Raw genomic sequence first — 17,810 nt, 5'->3', positions numbered from 1 at the left:
GTTTCTCATTATAGTAACATTAGTACTCATTTTTATCAGTTGGGATGAGGTTTGATCCATGTGCCTTAAATAAGATAGAAACTTATTTCTTGTTCACAAGAAGTCTATAGTAATATGTCCTCTTAGTGTCTTCCAGAAACCAGCATCCTAGAAAAAGGCTTTCATCTTCAGATTTACCTCATGTTCTATCAAAGACCACGGCCTGTGGCAATCTGGAAGATGGAGGAAAGACAGAAGGGAAATGCAGTATCTTCTCCCTTTTAAGAAACTTTTTGAAATGTTCCATATAGCATTTTTACTTATGTGTCATCATCCACAGCTTAGTCACATGGATATACCTAGTTTCAGAAGAGGCTATGACACCTTGGCAATACAAAATTAATACAAGTCTCTACTAATTAAATTAGGATTCTATTAATAAGGAGAAGCAGAATGCATGTTGAGGCAGGCAATTAGCAGTCTTAGCCAGACCATCCTTTCTCACTCTATAAGTGAGTATATTTTCTCCTTGGTTGATTTGACAATCACCGTAGCTTCAATGACCATCAATAGGTTGGTGATAGCCTAATCTAAAACTTTGGCCCTGACCTTCATATCAATGTTTTCAATTCATACTGAACACATCCATTTAGGTCTTTCTCATTAGCCTAAGATTGAGCTAATTACCTTCTCATCAAAACCTATTGCATCTTCTATGTTTCTTATCCTAGTCAGAGGTACCATTAGCCTCTAGTTTCCTAATCTAGAAAATTTGGGGTCCTTCTCAGCTTCTACTTTTTTCTTTAATTCTCATGTCCAATCTATCTCTTCTACACTAGAAATGGCCATTCTTGGGGCACCTGGGTGGCTCAATGGGTTAAGCATCTGTCTTCTATTCAGGTCATGATCCCAGAGTCCTGGGATCAAGTCCTGCATCAGGCTCCCTGCTCAGCAGGGGAGACTACTTCTCCTTCTGCCAGCTGTTCTCTTTCTCTCTATTTGTGTCAAATAAATAAAATCTTTTTTTTTTTAATGGCCATTCTGGGGTGCCCAGGTGGCTCAGTGGGTTAAAGCCTCTGCCTTCGGCTCAGGTCATGATCTCAGGGTCCTGGGATTGAGCCCCACATCGGGCTCTCTGCTAGGCAGGGAGCCTGCTTCCTCCTCAGTCTCTGCCTGTCTCTTTGCCTACTTGTGATCTCTGTTTGTCAAATAAATAAATTTAAAAAAATAAAATAAAAATGGTCATTCTTATAGCACTTTTATGTTCTTATGATATCTTGAGTTAATTTTTTCCAATTTCGGCTCTTTAACAGTTTCTTTTTTTTAATTAATTAATTAATTTTTAAAAATAAACATATAACATATTTTTATCCCCAGGGGTACAGGTCTGTGAATCACCAGGTTTAAACATTTCACAGCACTCATCATAGCACATACCCTCCCCAATGTCCATATCCCCACCACCCTCTCCCGTACACCCTCCCCCAGCAACCCTCAGTCTGTTTTTTGAGATTGAGTCTTTTATGGTTTGTCTTTCTCCCAATCCCATCTTCTTTCATTTTTTCTTTTCCTACCCCCAAGCCCCCCACATTGAATCTCCACTTCCTCATATCAGGGAGATCATATGATAGTTGTCATTCTCCAATTGACTTATTTTGCTAAGCATAATACCCTCTAGTTCCATCCACGTCCTCACAAATGGCAAGATTTCATTTCTTTTGATGGCTGCATAGTATTTCATTGTGTATATAGACCATATCTTCTTTATCCATTCATCTATCTTTAACAGTTTCTTAATCTCCCCCCTTTACCACCATTCTTTTGCACATTTATTCTCCAGAAAGTTACCTTTTAAAAGATTAACCAATCATGTCTTTCTCCTACTTAAGGCCTATTTGACATTGAATTAAAACTTCATAGCTTTGCACATAATCTCTTTCACAAATTGGTCCCTTTCCAATATTTACAGTCATTCACTGCCTTTGGATTGCACTGGATTTTCACTAGTATCAGAAAACCAGAGCCTTTAATGAGTTTGTGCCTTTACCTGTACTGACTAGAAGAGTCCCCTTTGTCCTTGAGGATACGACTTCATGGTGTTCCTTCTGTAAACCTTCCCTAATTCCCACCCTAGGACATAGCACCAGGAATTTTTCTCTGGGCTCTCAGAATTCTTGTTTCTTTCCCCAAAATAACAGTGGATCCCTATCTCTAACATAGTTATTTATGTCATTGGGTGTATTCCTGTAGGCCAGAACTCGGTTACATGGTATTTCCTGCCCTACATAAGAATGTCTCACCTACCACAGAATTCTACAGATAAGATTTAAAATTTCTTCAAATATTTTTATTTTTTTCTTTTATTTATTTAACCTATAATTTATTTTAACATGTTACAGAGAAAGCCTACTTTTATTTTCTTGTGGATGCATATCCAGTTAGGATCAGCTATTAAACTATTATTCTTTGTCAGTGTAATCAAAATGCCAATTTTGTTGAATAAAACAGATCTATAAATATGATCTCTCCTGTGCTTATATCATTTTGTTCATCTTTAAAGTATAGCTTTTCAGTGGACTATTCTCCCTTTTACCTTCCATTTTTTTTCTTTTTTTTAAGACACAAAAAAATTTTCCTTTCAGTTTTTACTTCCTTTGTTTGTTCTAGGCGCTTTGGAAAGTTCTTTCTTAATTTTGAATTAGTTAGTTTTGGGGGGGTTTAGGGTGAGTCATCTTTCTTTTTTCTACAACATTGACCTCATGGGGAATTAGTGAGTCATCTTTTAATTAGTAATTTCCAAGTATTTCATTATATAATGTCCTTTCCTTTTTTTAATTTATTTCATGCTTTTGGAAATGAATTTTACCTTGTCAAATATTGATAGTCTCATCACTTCCAATTTCTTTTTCTTTGCGCTTACCTATATATCTTCACATTCACTTTGTTTAGAAGCCTTTCCTGAAATAATAGGTGAATTCTGAAATACATTTTATTTTAAATTTATTTTTTGTTTTATTGTAGTTTCTCCTTTCTTTAACTCTTTTCTTGTAGTTCTTTCACTTTTAAACTATACTTCTTTCTTGATTTAGGAAATGTTCTTATAAATAATAAACTTTTTAAAAACTACTTTATTGTATATTTACCTTTAAATTTTTTTGTTTCTTCTTTCCTTAACTTCTGCTGACATCCTCATGATGCTTTTCTCCATCTAATGCCATGCCCTCTTATTCTTCAAGCTTTAATTGGGTTAGACATCTCAGCATAACCCCTCATTGAATGAATGAATAGGTAAATTAAGTTGTAAAATGGACATGAATCTGAAAGTTTTGCCACAAAAGCACACGGTTCTTAAATATTTCTGCCAGGGAAGCCTGGGTGCCTTAGCCGTGAAGCGTCTGCCTTCAGCTCAGGTTATGATCCCAGGGTGCTGGGATCAAGCCCTGCATTGGGCTCCCTGCTCGGTGGGAAGCCTGCTTCTCCCTCTCCCACTCACCCTATTTTTGTTCCCTCTCTCACATCTCTATCAGACAAATAAATAAAATCTTTAACAAATAAATAAATATTTCTTATTTCTGCCAGAGAGGAAAATGATAAATTTGGGATTTTGATCCTGGGTAAGAAGTAAAATAAATGTCCAACTGCATTTTAATTTGACATCGAGATGGATGGTTCTTCATCATTTGGCCCATAACTGTCCTTGATGCTGTCCTTCAGGGTGCCATGGTACATGAAGAAAACATGAGGAACTTAATTGCTCTTTTCTTAACTGAAATTACTGTATTTTATTTCTACCACTTCATACAGGGTCTAACACAAAGTAATGACCCAATAAGACGTTTGTGAATTAAGGAATGTAAGTGTTTAGTGGAACTTTAAAGGTCATCCAGTTCAACCTCCTCCTACTCAATGCATAAATCTCTTCTATATCTGTTGATATCATGTTCCATTTTTATTAGAAGAGATTATTCACATTTCAATTCATGTACTCTGTTTACATGTTTACTTTCAGTTTCTGGAAACCCTTTAGAATAAAGTATTACATTTCCAGGAAAAATTATTAGAATACTTTTGATCCATGAGTACTAGAGTTTGTTAAATAAAGACGAGAACATTTTACAGGTTGATTTTTCTAGTGAGAAAATAGTTTAGGAAGGTTAAATAATGAGATAATAAAGAGCACATCTGAGGATGAAGCTCACAAATCTTATATTCTTAGAGGCTCAAGCCCTGTGAGTTCCACACATCATTTATTATGAGTTCTAGGATGATGATACCATAGTTTTAGATGAATGGAAGAGTACAGTTGACTCCTGAACAATACTGATTTGGACTAAGCAGGTCCACTTATATGCAGATCTTTTACAGTACTGTAAATGTATTTTCTTTTTTTTTTATTATATTCTTGGTAATATTTTCTTCAGCTTATTTTATTGTAAAAATACAGCATATAACAATATAATATATCAAATATGTGCTAATTGACTGTTTATACTGTCAGTAAGGGTTTTGGTGAGCGGTAGGCTGTTAGTAATTAATTTTTTAGGGAGTCAGAAGTTAAACTAGATTTTTCTATTGTGTGGGGGTCTGAACTACTAACCTCTGCATTGTTCAAGAGTCAACTGTATTACACATAACATTTAATTTTAATTATTTTCCCAGTGTTATTGTTAACCTAATTATACTCTGTCATGGGTTCTCCCTAGAACCAATAAAACACATTTCCAGTTTAGTTAGCAGACACTAGGGGCATACATGGTAACTCAGAACAAGGCCCATCCAGGGAACTTCACTAACCTCAAATAGTATCTGGAAAAGTCTGAAAGAATAAGTACATGCAGAAGGCGAATATCATAAACTAAATATTTTTTATACTTGAGTCAAGTAGTATAACATTTACTGTTTGCTGAAACAGCTTGAGAAGTAGCAAAATCTAGATTTTTGTAGCCATAAATATTATAAAGCTCATCTGTAGGTAACAAAATTTACACAGAAACCCCTTTGGGGATATCATATTTTATCTCTTTGTTCCTATGGGGTTTTTTTGTTCATATGTTTGTTAATCTATATCCTGTTTTTAATTGAATTTCAAGTGCTCTGTAAATCTTGTTTATGGAGAACAATCCTTCATTAACTGGAGATGGGGATGGCAGGGGCCTTAAACATCACAGAAGGGAATAATATGGTGAGGAATTTGCACCTGGGGAAGAGATTCAAATAAATTCTTATACAAAAGCTGGACATTATGTCCTCCATTCTCACATAGAAAAAGCAACTCTTCGTCACCATGGAGGCAATAAACGTTAAGATAACACGCCAGGTTTGAGCTAAGACATACTCTGTTACTAAACGATGGTAAGCCTATTCTTCACCTTTTTGCCGAAGGTGGCTTTGTGCTGGTTGCAACATAGGACTCTGAAAAATATTTGCTAAATTCACCTTTGATTCTGTCTACAATAGGTCTATGACCTCAAGGTCAGAGACCTACATAAGCTCTTACAAAACTGCTTAAAATATCTCCTTTTGAGAGATAAAGCAAAGGTAGCAAACAATTGGTGAATCTAGGTGAAGGACATAGAGGTATTCATTAAACTGTTCTGGCAATTTCTCGGTTAGACTGGAACTTTTCAAACTAAAAAAATTTGAGGGGAAATGACTATAATTCAGTCAAAAAAAAAAAAAAAACGAAAAACTTACTGCCTATTGGCCACAGCTTGGTTGGGAGGAGAGAAAAGGGTATAATGGTTAGTACTGGCTCCAGTATAAGCATATGTATAAATATTTGTATAAGCATATGACTCTTTGAGTCTAATCACTTAGGAAATAAAATATTTGAATAAATAGAGGGTAATATCATGTTCCTGATTGCTATCCTACATATGTAAAGGATGGTTAAGAATTCATATAAAAGATTATTTATGCTAATAGAAAAGTAGCAGTAGGAGAGGACATGAAAAGTAACTCTCAAAAGAAGATAGACAAATGGTCATTAAACATTTTAAAAATCTCTTACTTGCACCAGTAATTAAGATGTGACAGTTAAAGCAGCTGTCAAAATTTTAATTACAATATTTAGCATTAGTGAGGGAGAAGATAAATAAAAACAAACAGCTATAATTCTGTCTGTCAAAGGTAAATCGATACCATTTTTTCTGGAGAGTTACTTGGCAATATACATATTTTTAAAATCTTCAGAATGCCAACCCCTTTGTCTCCTCCAGATATTCTGCTTCTAAAAATTTACTCTAGAAATAGTAGATAACGATATATATTATACATAATTCAGATTATTTATATATACAAAAAAAGGTTATGTAGAAGGATACTAACTTCAGTATGATCTTTATTAGAAAAATACCAGAAAAATCTAAATTTTAAAAAGTGACAGGGACTTGCTCAAAAATTAGAGTACATTCACATGATGGAAAATTATATAGCCGTTAAAAAGAATATTATAGAAAATAATATTAAAGAAAAATATTAAGTAACGTGGAAACATTCCCATGACACCATGTAAAAAATTCAAGTGCTAACACATGTACAGAATCACAAAAAAACCCATAAATGGGGATGGGAGCTGCTCTCCTGTTAGTGTTGAAATTATAAGCTTTTCCATATTTTTCCCAAAATGTCTGCAAATAATGTTTACCACTTTAATTACTTAAAACCACAATTAATGTTGTTAAAATGAACAGATATTATTCCATTTGCTAGTTTGGCTGTAATTATGCACCAACTCATTGTCTCTTAGAGCTGAGTTGAGCAACAGTGGAAGGCCAAGCAGGTAGTATCAAGCCACATGACTCAGTATGGGGAGGGATGAGATACAGAACTCAATTTCAGCTCAATGGAAAAATGGTAGGTAGCCTTTTTAAGGTGTTTCTACATGGAAAAACACTAAAAGTCCAACCTTGAGACTCACATGAGCTCAGACACAACAGAGTAGAAATAATAGTTCCAGCTCTTGGAGACTGTGTTGTTTAAACCCAGGTTAAATTTTAAGCTCAAGAGGTTGGTCCCTATGAAATCACAGTCGTTTCAAAGATGAGCACTTGCCCTCAATCTTGCCTTATGGTCACCAATGGAGTGAAAGAAAGGTTATATGAGAACAAGGGAAGTCTCAGCCAAATGCAAATGTAGCTTGTATTAGTCATTCTAAATCCTAGCTTCTTGGACCTAGTGAATCAGAACAAGACCAATCCGGGGAACCTCACTATCTTCAAATCGGATCAGAATGTTTTGGGAACAGATCAGAGTTTCTTGGGGATATCTATTTAAAAATGCAGATTCTGAGGCTTTTCCCATGTAGAGCCTCTGATGTAATAAATCTGGGTTAATACTGAGATATCTGAATTGGAAATAAACTCTTCAGTTTTATACAGTCAACATGCATGTTGTCTGATGTGCAATGGTTAAACCACAATGTCAGCTAAGCTACTGCAGTTGGTGGTATGTCACATACTCTACATTTCTGTCCCATGTGGAAAATTCTGTGTTCAGTTTAAAAGACAATTCTTTAGTCACATTGGTTAGCTGGTTTCCTTGGTTCCTAAATGCAGAGGAACTGGAAGATTACATCCCAAGTACATATATCCTTTCTAGTTTCTTTTTTTTTTTAACACAGTCTTAATCATATAATAAAATATATTGTGATTTTCATGCCATAGTGTGGGATAAATAGTTTCCAATTAATCTTTTTATTATCTTCATAATAGTCATGAGTTAAGGGTTTTTTTTTTATTGTTTTATGTATTCTAATTCAGGGACACTACCTTTATATTATATTCAAAATTATGGTGCTTGAATGGGCCAAATCAGATATGTAGGATTTCTTACCAAATGATAACTTAAGAAGGTTTGCTTCTTTCTAGACAGACTTAGATTACACACCATCCAGGAATGGTCTCTGTGTTTCTGCAATTTGCACATTAACCATCAGATTGACTACTTTAACATTTTTTTTGTTGTTGTTATCTGTGGCTTTATTTTAAGCTCATTAGATCTTCTATGAGTCCCTAAGGGGTTGAGCAAGGTCTGAGGGATACTGCCCTTGGATTGGGTTCCTGCTCTCTTCCCATTCTTGATTCCATGGGCTTTTGCTATAGTCAGTCTTTTTTCTTTCTCTTTTTAAAAAGATTTTATTTTATTTTAGAAAGAGCAAAAGTAAGAGAAATCACAGAAGGAGAGGAGGAAGCAGACTCACTGCTGAGCGGAAAGCCCCGATATGGGGCTCCATCCCAGGATCCTAAGATTATGACGTGAGCCAAATGCAGAGGCTTAACCATCTGAGCCACCCCAGGTGACTCTGCTATACTCAGTCTTGCTGCATATGTTCTACTTACAGGTATTTTGTGTGTTAAGTTTCCATGTGTGACTTTATTGGAAAATGGGTTCTACACAAAAGAAGGGGGGTGTCTCTAAGATGTTGATAATCACTGGATTTAGTCATCCAATATTTATCAACTTATGAAAAACACATTTACTGACAGACTGATAATTCTGGAATCAAAGATGAGTAAGAGCTCATCAGTACTAAAGGAGAAAGGTATGTAAAACAGAGAAATTGCCTTTAAACTGAGGCTTAAAAATGAACAGTAATTTGTCAAATAGTGTTGGGGGAAAGATGCTATTAACAATGGAAGTATCATATAAAAGGGCCTAACCTTCTCCAGAATGGTGGAAAATTTACTGTGACAAGAATGTAGATATATAGTGAAGGGGGTAGGAGACATTGTTGGGACCAGCTAGCAAATCATTTCACTCCCAGTTAAGGAAGTTGGAGTTTAGGATTTAGGTAACAAAAGTTACCATTAAACAGGAAGCTAACTAACTCGGTCAGAATGTCCGGTTTTTAGGACCATACATGTGATGGCAGATTATCAGAGTATAGGTAAGGGTGAGACAGAAATTATGGCAGGGAAACCAGGTAAAAATTGAAGTTGGATTTAATGAGGAATTAAGAGAGTGACAGCATTTCTATGATAGAAATTAATAACCTCTGCACAGATGCAAGGGTAAGAGAATGAGTTTTGAGACAATAAGTTTCTATGAAAATCAGTGGCAATGATGCTACATTAGGGAGGGAGAGTCTGGGGGTATAGGGTTGCCCAGGGGAGTAGGAGTGAAATGATGGGAGAACAGAAGAGAAAGGAAATATTGAATTGATATACACATTACTTGGGGCAAAGTAGGAAGAACAGAAAACCCACTTTTACTTTAGTAAAAGTACTAAAAGTACTTTAGTTTTGGTGTTATCATGGAAAAGATAAAAATCCAATTGAAGTCAATAGGCTTAACTTCCAGGGGCAATAGGCAACTGCTGTTTTCTACCCCACTCTTCCTCTCAAAAAAACAAATGATGAAGACTGGACCCTCATTGTCCTACTGAGATTTCTGATCCCAAAGTCTAGCTAAATGGCAGAGTAGTGGTTTTCCCATGGTGCAGAGTGAGATTTTGAATCTTCATATGTCCAGTGCTACTTTATTAGTTACTTAAAAGTTGTGATCATTCCTCTTTTCTCACAAGTTCAAAGCTTAACTCGTTGGTCATATGGGTTACAAAATAAGAATACGTTAATTTATTGTAATAGAGACTGGTTTAATTAATAAACTTTTTCGAAAGATTTGTGTGTGTGTGAGAGATCTTACATAAATAAACAACCTTTAAAGCAGACTTTTGAACAAGGACAGAAAATTCCTCTTCCTAATTTGAAACTTTCTAAAATCAACTGAAACTGAAATGATGAAACTGTCTACAATTATTGTTTCAGTTAGTTCTCAATGAGATAATACAAATGAATAATACAAAAGAAACTCATGTGCCATTTTTAATATCGTTTAGCCTAAACTCTTCCCAAAAAGTCACACTCACAACCTTTTGATAGTTTTAGAGGGATATAATGTGTGAAAGAATATTCCAATGACATAATATACAAAAATGTGTTATATATAGAAGAATAAAAATTTATGTTTTGGGGGTTATTGCCGTGGGAAGAAGGGTCTGATCTTCATAGACATCTTCTTCATTGAATACCAGGACCCCTTCCAATTCATCCATACCACTCCATCATCTGTGCCATGTTTCGCCATGTCCCAGCTGTAATGTCCACCCCAGTAGTATCTGCCATTTGGATTGGCTGCATGACATCTATTATACCACCATCCACCACCATCTTCTTTAGAACACTGTTTTCTGGGATCTGCAGTTATCCTGAAAGGAAATGTTTGGGGTTAGAACTGCAGTACTGTTGAGTTTATTCTTTTGCAAAATACCCACAGAAGAGTGCTGGGCGCACAGTATTCTTTCACTCTGGTTTTCTAAGTAAAATCAAATTAAAACACAAAAGGCCTTCTCTGCCCTATAGCAAGAAAGAGAGAGAACTGGGCCTGGTGACGAGTTCATCTGCATTTGTTTCTTTAAACCGTCATGTTGTCATGTTACATTTTAGCTCCCTTAGTGTTAGAGAACCCTGGAAAACAAAATTAAGGTCCCAATATACACATAATGATATAGAGCTAGAGAAACTTATCTAAATGCTCACTACTCAGAAGGTAACCGTGCTCTAGTTCCAGGTCCATCTTTTATCGTTGTTATGACTTTGAGTAAGTTACTTTGTCTCTTTAAACTTCATCTGTCAAGTGAGGATAATAATGACAACCTTATAGAAGAAATGGTTTAGAATAACACATGAGAAGCTTAGTATGGTGGCTAAGGCCCAGGAAGCACCTAAGAAATGATAGTTATCAATAACATGAGCCACCATTAAGGATCCCAATCACAACATTAGTGGTGGCTTTTAAAGCAGGGGAAAAGACATCTTACATACCAGCCATCATTATCCCTGTCGTATGTGCTGAAGTACATGCTGTTGTGAATGGTCATAGTTTGATTCTCTCCAACCAGTTGAGAAGCTCCTTCTATGAGTGCATTGCCAGCTGTTCCCTTATATTTGCTCACGGAGAGTTGGTATTTGTTGGCCTCATTCTGTACAGTGAATCCTCCATAAAGGGCCTTCACCTTGTCGCCTTTCCAGTCTTCCATTTCGATCAAAAGTTCTGTGGGTCCCATGTTGGTAAGCTGGCTAATTTTATCATTTCCAAGCCAATACTCCCCTAAAGGAAAAATAAAATAAAACCTCATCAAAAGTAGCACCTTTGGAAATAAAAAACAGTCTTCCTTCCATTATCTTTCATTTTTACAATCTTTTTATTTTTATTTTTTTTAAAGATTTTATTTATTTATTTGACAGAGAGAAATCACAAGTAGACGGAGAGGCAGGCAGAGAGAGAGAGAGGGAAGCAGGCTCCCCGCTGAGCGGAAAGCCCAATGCAGGACTCGATCCCAGGACTCTGAGATCATGACCTGAGCCGAAGGCAGCGGCTTAACCCACTGAGCTACCCAGGCGCCCCTCATTTTTACAATCTTTTTATAAACTCTTCTTAGCCTCCTAAAAGCACACTCCCAGCACTATGGTTTTTAAAGGGAAATTTAAAAAATTTTTCAACATGATGATTTATTTTGTACTCCCAGTTTTTACCTGGTAGACCACAGTATTTTTTCCCATCAGCATTGGTTGCAATATTTCCAAATCCTTGTTTATACGGATCCCATTTCCTGCCAAAGTCAACACTACCATCTTGACGGTTCTGAATTACTGTCCATCCTTTGGTTGAAAGGAAAAAAAAAAAAGGCACATATAAACAACAAATAATCTAACTTTGGAAAGAATGTATGAATTTCTCACCTATTTAATTTATTTTATGCTCTAAATAATTTATTTGGTGCTTCAAAATGGATACAATAAGGAAATAAATATGAAAGGAAAACTTAAAATCTTTAGAGACCTCAAGTGCTTTATCTTACCCCAAACTGTGAATCACAGATATTTTATAACTTTTTAAATATCAGGTTAAGTTCCAAGTCAAATGGCTCATTGTTGGTATGTTAAAGCTGGGTCTTATTTCTTGGCATTCTATGGTATCAAAATAATTACAGCATAATAGGTGAACAACTATCAAATACTTACCTCCACTCTCTGTGGTCATATCACAGTATACTCTGTATGGTGTGATAGAACTGAGAGGCTGAATGAGATACATTTCAGATGTTTCACCTCCCTTCCTGATAATTTCCTCACATTCTGCAAACATAAGATAACATATATTCAGGGAACTACAATATAACTCTTTGGTCTTTAGTCATCAATTTTATAACACAGGTTACTGAGGAATGTTTTATTCTAGACATTTGAGAATAAATTATAGAAACTGAATCATCTTTTTACTGAAAATCAGACTCAGCTTTGAGTTCTATTTCCCGAGGGGATGAAACAAGCCCTTCTTCACCTTTTATGTCCTAAGATATATATAACCTGCCAGAACACAAGGGATGGAGAAACTCCTATTCCCCCCACCCCCGCCGTGCTTCTGCCACCTATCCAAGCAAATAAGTGCATTAGCTAGGTGGAGCTATCACCATCATTACATTATATCCTATTCATCAAAAACTGGCAAATACATTAGACTAAGTCAGAACACAGCAAGCTAGGGATATCTTCATGATGTGCTCTTTTGGTCATTAGGGTTGGTTGGGGAGGAGCCACTAAGCTTTTTGAAGTTCTCTTATTTTTAGAGACTATTTATTCTGGAACCCTCTAGAAATATGTTTATTAACTACTTACCTTTGCCAGACACCACAGGAATATTGCAACTGACTGTGCATGGGGTGCGGCAGTATTCCATCTGAGCGGACACATCTGATTCTAATTTTTGTATTTTGCTTCTCAAGTTTTCCAGGATTGAACGGAGCACACGAAGGTTAGTTGGGACATTACTATTCACAGTTTCATCTATATATAATTGGTGCTTTTCCAGCTCTGAGGAGTACTCATTTATTGCATTTTCATTATCTGGAAAATTAAATTATGAAGGAATGGTAAGCATTTTCTCCAATTAAAAAACTATAGGTATTCAACCATACAGTTGTGACTTTGATTTTCTGAGAATAAGTTAATAGACACAGAGCTACTGTCAGGCAATCATGATATGTAATTGTACGAGAGAAAATCATTTCACCCTTGACATCTACAAGTTAACATAAAGTCTAGCTACTATACTAGTAATTTACCTTAGGTGTAAGCCAAAATTATGCCTAATAATAAAAACAAAATGTTCTTTATTTCTCTGGTGAGGAAAAGAGGAGAAAGCAGTGTTTAGGCCTTCCATCTCAGAATTTCAACATGTATGGATTGGATACACTTGATTTACTTACTCCTTACTCATCTCATAAGAGTACAGTAGAGCCTTGAAATTTGCAAGAAGAGTGTCATAATACCTTTAAAAATATCCAAATTAGGATAAGCTACTCACTGAGATGTCTATGCCACGCTTACTCACTAGCTGATTCCTAACCACCCAGCCAATAACACTCAACATTCAGATTTCAAGATTCAGAGATCTGGTAGTGGTATTTGCAACACAATTGAGTACATCATAGATTATCCTCTTATATTCAAAACCAGAAGTATTAAATCTATAAATGCTAAATTTGACTCTAAATATTGTCTTCTGATTCACAAATTTCTTATAGAATGAAAACAAGGGCTTATGGTAAATATTTGATCGAAAATGATTCTAGCTGAGAAGTGCTGAATAGTGTTTATATGGCAAACTGCAGGTAAAGGTGGCTAAGTGAGAGCCTTAGGGTAATCAGGCTCATACTGAAAGCAGTAGGATGCTATTAAGGTTAATCTAAAAATGCTGATCCTCCCAGAATTACGCATTCCCATGGCAGTTCAAGACATTCTAATTTTATAGTAGTAGCAAACATAAAACACAGGATATCTACCTCGTATTTGTTTCTGCCTGTTTTTCCACATCTCTTTTAGCAGAGTTATATACTGAAAGGTGCTAGAAGAGGACTGGGACACAGACTCCACATTGTTATTTAACTCTTCTATACTTTTTCTGATTGGCCTTTCCTGTTTTACCAAAGTATCTTGCAACTGACATCCTGTAGGACACAACACTCCCTGCAAACAAAGAAGAGAGCAGGCATTAGATAAAGGATTCAGATTATGGGTATTTGTGAAAATAGTACAACAGTGAAGATTAAAATTAGTCCTTACCATAGAATAAATATAACTGGACTATGAAAATTTTACCACCTGAACAATTGAGGAGGGCAAAATACAAAATTAAGAACAATTTTTACAATCCTAGGCTCAGACTAAAGGAGACTAGGAAGGAACTCTTAACCCAAGCCCCAACAAGTTTTGTAGTTATTTCCAAAAAAAAAAAAAGAAGCAAAATAATGATGATGATGTGATTCAAGGAAACATTAGGAGGCCATGAGGAAGATAGGCATTCTCTGCATGGGAGACCCATCATCACGAGAAACATCAGTGTATACCCACCAGGTCTGGGTCAGCATGAAGACAGCCCCCAGCATCAGGGGCCTTTCTTTCTACTTTCTTTTGGCCTGCTGCTTTTTTGATTGGTCGAGGCTGATAGCCACCTCCACTGATGGGAGGTGGAGCAGGTCTCAGGCTGGGAGCCTCTTCCCTCTTCTTGTCACGTGGCCGGTGACCACGTGCACCCACAGTGGCCTTCAGGGAACCAGGCAGAAATAAAACGTAAAGTGTTAGCAGAGATTTGACATGTAAATATTCCAATACACTCAATTTACAATTTAGGTTATCACACGATTAATGGTTTCCTTAAGGTCCATCAAATGGCTAGTCATTGTTGGTATATCAATAGGCTGCTTAGGTCTCTTCGGTAACAACAGACAGAAAAACTGCATGAAAAGCTATAGTCCCAGAGGGAGTTGTTTTGTTTTGTTGTCTTTGTTTTGTTTTTACAAAAAGCTTTAAAATAAAGCTGCACCAGATTGTGAATAGTAAGGACCTTAGATTCCTGATACCTATTCAATGGAATACATCAAATAGTAAGGCATCTACACTGTCAGGATGAATAAATATTCTCAAGCCACCCAGATTACTAATTTCCTGTAACCACTGGTCCTTATTTTCCCACTTTCAGTTTTTATGAATTGATTATTTTGCCTAACTCCTATATAACAATATTTGAGAGGCAATACAGATTTATTCAAAGTGAAACTTACTTGGGATTTATTTGTAATAAGACAATCTTTGACTCTAGCATGTTTGAAGAGGAATAAGGTACTCTGGAGCCAGGCTGCTTGGATTCAAATCTTGACCCTACCACTTACTAGTTAGTTACAAGATCATGTACAAGTTCTGATATCTGTGCTCCAGTTTCCTTATCTGTAAAATAGGGATAATAACTGTATCTGTTGTATAAAATGATTGTAAGGTAAGGGCTAAACGACTTTGCATGTGATGCCCCCTGAAGAGCAGCTGGTATACAGTAAATACTCACTATTTCTATTACACTAAAACATAATAGATACTACAGTTCAAAAGGCTTCTCTGCTACTAATTCCAATATTATTCTTTTTTAAAATATTTTTATTTATTTATTTGACAGACAGAGATCACAAATAGGCAGAAAGGCAGGCAGAGAGAGAAGGGGAAGCAGGCTCCCTGCTGAGCAGAGAGCCCAATGCGAGGTTCAATGTGGGGCTCAATCCCAGGACCCTGAGATCAAGACCTGAGCAGAAGACAGAGGCTTGACCCACTGAGCCATCCAGGCACCCCTGCAATCTTATTCTTATTTTATACCCACAAAATTATTTTTTAAACCATTCTCCTGAAATTTCCTACATGATTTCCTTATCAAACAGCATAATTTTCTCCTATCTAAAATAATTCTCAAGGTACGTGGTTAAAATTATTTGTTAAATTTAAAAGTACTACATTAAAAGATACTGAAGTAGAAAATATGCGGTGCAATACAAAAATGTTGGCTGGGATTAAATGCATTGTCATTTGGCCTTGGTCAGCAGTCACACTTTTAAAAAATTATACTAGTTACAAATTAACAAATAACTAGATGTGAGGCAGAGGCTAAACTCTCCAGCCATTCTGAGAGCCCAGGAGTCATACAATGACTCTGTTTTGAATTTTAATGTCATGTATTCATTATGTTATAATAATATTTAACATTTAGTGACAATGTTAGTCTTTCAATCAGGCAATTTGGCTCCTGATCTCCCCACTTAAACACTATAGTATTGGGGTATGTGTGAGGATTTGGGGGGAGGGATATATATATATATTTTATGTGGTCCTGGTCTATTCTACCAGAAATTTTATGAAATGTGGCTTTCCTTTTATTGCAAATCAAATTATAATAGAAGAAAATATTTTCTTTCTATTTCATTAGAGTGCCTTTAGAGAGGTGGCATTGATGGTCTAGCTTTACCAGAGAAAGGGAAATTTAAAATATGTAAAGAAATTCTATGGATATTTAGGTTCGTGAAGATCACTTAGGGAAATTAAAAAAAAAAACAAAAACTAGAAAATCTATTTGGGAGCTAAACTAGTAAACTATCTCTGTAAGGATTAGCTGGTAAGTAGAAATGTAAAAGTGCTTAGCCAAGTGTTTACAAAAGTTTACTCTTACACATTCTTTACATTCTTCTTACCTAATGCAATTAGCCAGACAATCATCTTTTTATCTGTATGGTTTGATAATTAAAACAACTTAGGTTCCCTTCAAATTCAACAAATGATCTGAACAAATCACTTCCTTTAAGTATTATTATATACTCTAATTTCTATGTGACAGACTATGTTACAGACAAGAAATTTGATCATGATTCATTTGAGAATAAAATCAAAATCCTCTAAGTATTTATCTCCCTAAATGCAATTCTGTATTTTTGTTATCTTCAAACCAAGACAAATAAATCAGCAAAGATAGTAGTTGAGGTAAAACTGTTCCACAAATGAATAAATTATACTGAGCTATGTGTTTCATAACTATTAATAATAACAATAAATACTACTTATGATTTAGATTTTCTCACTTGAAGAAACCCAATTATTTCATTTTCTATCACTGTACTTGGTCTATTCTGCTTTTAGATTGGTTTAGAATTTTCATTCATAAGTCACCAGTAATTTCAGGAGCTATATATTACTCTTCTTCACCAAAGAGTAATCCATCACAGTTTTTCTCTTAAAATACTGCTTTTTCATTATTTTATAGTCTGCAAAATTCTCAGATTTGTCCTCATAATTGTAATAACATATTGCTAGAATTAAATAAAAATCGCAGTACTTAGGATAACAAGTGAGAAAAACAATCTTACCACAGCTCTGTCTCCTTCATCCTGGGAAAACAAAGGTAAGAAACAAGAAAATAAGAAATTATTATTTTGTTTTTCTGCAAGAAATACTATGTAACATCTTTAAATAAATGGGTCCCTGAGATTAACAATTCAATTTCATAACTAAAATCAAGGTTAACATCATTAAAATATTCATATGATTACATTGTTATATTTTATATTAATAATATTAGTAATAATATAATAAGTTTAAAATAATCACCAAATCGTCATAAAGTTGATCTTGCGACTTAACAATAACAACACACAACAGTAGCAATAACAGATTCTTCATGATTTTAAGTTTTTGGAGGTTCCAAGAGACCATCCTTTGCTTATGGACTTCACTGAGATATCTTCAATCCTATATATAGCTGAGTCCTTTGTTACGTATCACTTTAGAAACAGTACCTTCCTTTGTTAATATTTAATCTTTTGGCTCACTTGTTGGCTGAACCATTTCATCACTTAAGCAACATATTCCCAGCAAGACTTATTTACTTGTCATACAACTATTCTGTGTTGGCTGAATTTAGAAACACCACAGTTCTTAATTGGATAATATGAGGGAAAACTA

The 17,810-nt window shown here is 35.4% G+C and overlaps 1 protein-coding gene across 1 annotated transcript; it reads right to left on the bottom strand.

The window, feature by feature from the left end:
• Positions 1-9,553: 9,553 nt before the first annotated feature.
• Positions 9,554-17,603, bottom strand: FGB (fibrinogen beta chain). Its single transcript, XM_004772008.2, has 9 exons — positions 17,457-17,603; positions 17,216-17,236; positions 14,391-14,582; positions 13,823-14,006; positions 12,657-12,884; positions 12,003-12,116; positions 11,514-11,639; positions 10,803-11,088; positions 9,554-10,186 (listed from the first exon to the last, which is right to left on the bottom strand). Exons 1-9 carry the CDS (start codon positions 17,559-17,561, stop codon positions 9,955-9,957), a joined length of 1,488 nt encoding a protein of 495 aa, XP_004772065.1. The 5' UTR covers positions 17,562-17,603; the 3' UTR covers positions 9,554-9,954.
• Between the last annotated feature and the right edge of the window lie 207 nt (positions 17,604-17,810).

This window comes from Mustela putorius, unplaced genomic scaffold, assembly GCF_011764305.1.
Source record: "Mustela putorius furo isolate JIRA1106 unplaced genomic scaffold, ASM1176430v1.1 tig00000056_pilon_pilon_pilon, whole genome shotgun sequence".
Lineage (NCBI taxonomy): Eukaryota > Metazoa > Chordata > Mammalia > Carnivora > Mustelidae > Mustela > Mustela putorius.
The sequence above is the reverse complement of the archived record's forward strand: the minus strand, read 5'-3'. Positions and strand labels throughout refer to the sequence as shown.

What these genes read in the sequence shown, in the direction of transcription:
- FGB (XM_004772008.2), bottom strand. Translation starts at nt 17,561, where the DNA reads ATGGTCTCTTGGAACCTCCAAAAACTTAAAATCATGAAGAATCTGTTA. An exon ending in ATGAAGGAGACAGAGCTGTG is followed by an intron (nt 14,583 to 17,215) that starts GTAAGATTGTTT and finishes GGTTCCCTGAAG; the next exon opens with GCCACTGTGGGTGCACGTGG. An exon ending in TATGACCACAGAGAGTGGAG is followed by an intron (nt 11,640 to 12,002) that starts GTAAGTATTTGA and finishes TTTCAACCAAAG; the next exon opens with GATGGACAGTAATTCAGAAC.